The sequence below is a fragment of the Atta colombica genome, unplaced genomic scaffold (genome assembly GCF_001594045.1).
Source record: "Atta colombica isolate Treedump-2 unplaced genomic scaffold, Acol1.0 scaffold1, whole genome shotgun sequence".
Taxonomy (NCBI): Eukaryota; Metazoa; Arthropoda; class Insecta; order Hymenoptera; family Formicidae; genus Atta; species Atta colombica.
This window is the reverse complement of record NW_017259183.1, coordinates 4842410-4845093: the sequence shown is the minus strand read 5'-3', so window position 1 is coordinate 4845093 and position 2684 is coordinate 4842410. Positions and strand designations below refer to the sequence as shown.

The window sequence follows — 2684 nt, the reverse complement described above, 5'->3', positions numbered from 1 at the left end:
TATATATATATATATATATATATGTATACATATATACATATGTGTGTGTGTGCTATGAAATATATATGTGGAAAAGATGAAAAAATATCTATACATATAATACTAGACAGTGAACTATTGATTTGATTCTATTTATCGTATTCTGCAATTATCAGCAATTCAAAACTATGTGCAATCGTTAATATAAGAGAGAAGTAAAGTTCGATTAGGCATGTAGTTATATGCTATAACCTTCTGAAGTAATGCGTCAATACTTTACCTTGGGATTCTCTTGAAATATGGTCAGGGTTCTTTACGAATTGCATCTGAATTAGTTTTGTAGTTTAAAACACAACATATTATTAATCATGTGTTTTGGTAAAATAATATATACATTACAAAATTGTAATAATAAATGAAAGGATAATGAAATTATTATATAACATTAATTTATTAAAACTAAAATAATTTAATGAAAAATGACAGAAATGATCTTTATATGTATAAGTTGTAGAAAATATTTTTTAAATTTTATTTTGTATATGGAGTTCTTGTTTTTTTAATGATGTGATGATGTATCGCAAAACAATTACTCAAATTGCATCTGCACTTTTGTTGGATATTATGTACTTAATGAAACAAGATTTATTGTCGAAGATCATCGTTCATTTTTCATTTAAGATTATTAAGTATTACGTGCCGATTCAAAGGTTATTTTCAATTTTGCGTTCTAGTGGAGCGAACAGAAGTGCTTCGCATTATACAATGATTACTCTTGTATTATTCTGGCATGAAATATACACAAGTACTTTAACAAAAGAAATTAATAGATATTGCAAAAACTTTATTAATTGCAATAATAAATAATAATAATAATTAAAATAATTTACAATTAACAAAAATAATTTACAATTTATAAATGTCGTATCTTGTTAGCTTAAGGGGATTCTGAAGACAATATTAATCATATTGTAAATAGCACTTATTATACGCACGATTTATGTATTATTGACATATCACTATATCAATATCTCACTCACGCATGTCATACACATACATAAATTTTCGTGTAACAATTACGTTTTAATTAGACGTCTAAGTCAAATTTTAAGAATTATATGTTGTTTCTTTATGCAAATTAATTTGTGGACTATTATTTCATAAGTATAGATTGCACAATTTTTTATATGAAGTAAATGTCACGACATGATGAGCATTGTGTTGGACTAAGAAATGGTAAAGATTTCAATTTAGGTAATTTTTTTGTCGTTCTTATAGACTCCATCTCGCAGATACGTATTAGTGTATACTTTAATCTTGAAAAAGGATTTTTAAATCAGTAAGAGAGGAAAAAAGTAATTGTTATATAAAAATTTATATAGTTTAGCCGGTAATACAAATGACTTTAGGATCCCCTTAGGATGTAAGCAAATATTGAAATTGATATACTTTAGTAATTATTATTATAAGCTTAAAAAAATTGTTTTTGAAATATATTGAAGTGTCTTAAATTACTATTATATATAAATTGTTAATACATTATTATTATATCGTTGAGAAATATGTTATATTTAGTAAATTGATGTTAATTATTACCTTAATTGACTATCTATAACAATAGCGTTCACGTGTGTTACAGAGAAAATCCCTCGGAGAGGAATCCTCGGAGCAATGATGTTCTTGGCTTGTATGTTCTCCTATGTTATTCGTACTAATTTATCCATATCTATTGTCGCCATGGTAAACACTACAAGCAAAGACGGTGGCTTCGGACCAGCTTGCAATATAGCAAATATAAAAAGCAATAAGAGTGTCGTGCTTAAAGATGTAAGTCTGCACATTCGTAAAATTTGCATGTGAATATATTGTCAGTCCACGTAATTATTAATAAGAATATTGCGAATATTAATATTATTATTAGTATTACTATATTATATTACAGCACAAAATGTAATACATTTAAATAATGACTTACTCCGAACATTATTAATAGATTATTTTTATTATTAATATTTCTTCATGTAATAGAATTCTTTAGACTTCTGAAATCTTCGATTTTGTTATCAATTGATATACTACAATATTTTGGTGTGCTGATTACAAATATGATTATAAAAAATTACCGACAAGTCAATCAAATAATCATTTTCAGGATCAAATTATAAAAAAAAACATTTTTTAAATATTTTTTTTACATATTTGATCCTGAAAATGACCTTGTTACCAATTTTTATGTCATAATCAGTGCACCAAAATACAGTACACGGTCGACAAAATCGGGGGTTTATTTTTTCGAAAGTTCTTTTTTTTTTGCAGAAGGTGTATATTCCGAATATTCGGTAATATTATAAATGTATGTTTTCTTACATTTTAGTTTGGAGAGCGTTTCGAATGGAATCAACATGTTCAAGGTCTATTGCTATCTGGCTATTTTTATGGTGTCCTGCCGGCTAGTGTACCAGCTGGACTCTTAGCTGAAAAATATGGAGGCTCTAAAGTAGTAGCGTAAGTATTATAATTGAAATAAATTAATTAATCTTTAATCAACTATCTATAATTCTTACACTCATTTTTTACTTTTATGACATTAGATTCGCCACATTGATACCCGCAGTATTAAATCTTCTGATGCCTTGGGCTGCTAGCGTTCATTATGGTTTTGTTTTTGCACTTCGTTTTATAATGGGATTTTTCGGAGTAAGTTA

General features: G+C 26.8%; 1 protein-coding gene across 1 annotated transcript in view; it reads left to right on the top strand.

Moving 5' to 3' along the window:
• The window catches only part of LOC108691048 (sialin-like), a 12548-nt gene that overhangs the window by 7281 nt on the left and 2583 nt on the right, over positions 1-2684 (top strand). Inside the window, exons 3-5 of the mRNA XM_018198711.1 lie at positions 1619-1806; positions 2354-2484; positions 2571-2676. Of these exons, the coding sequence (XP_018054200.1) occupies positions 1619-1806; positions 2354-2484; positions 2571-2676 (425 nt within the window). The remainder of the gene's footprint in view (positions 1-1618; positions 1807-2353; positions 2485-2570; positions 2677-2684) is intronic.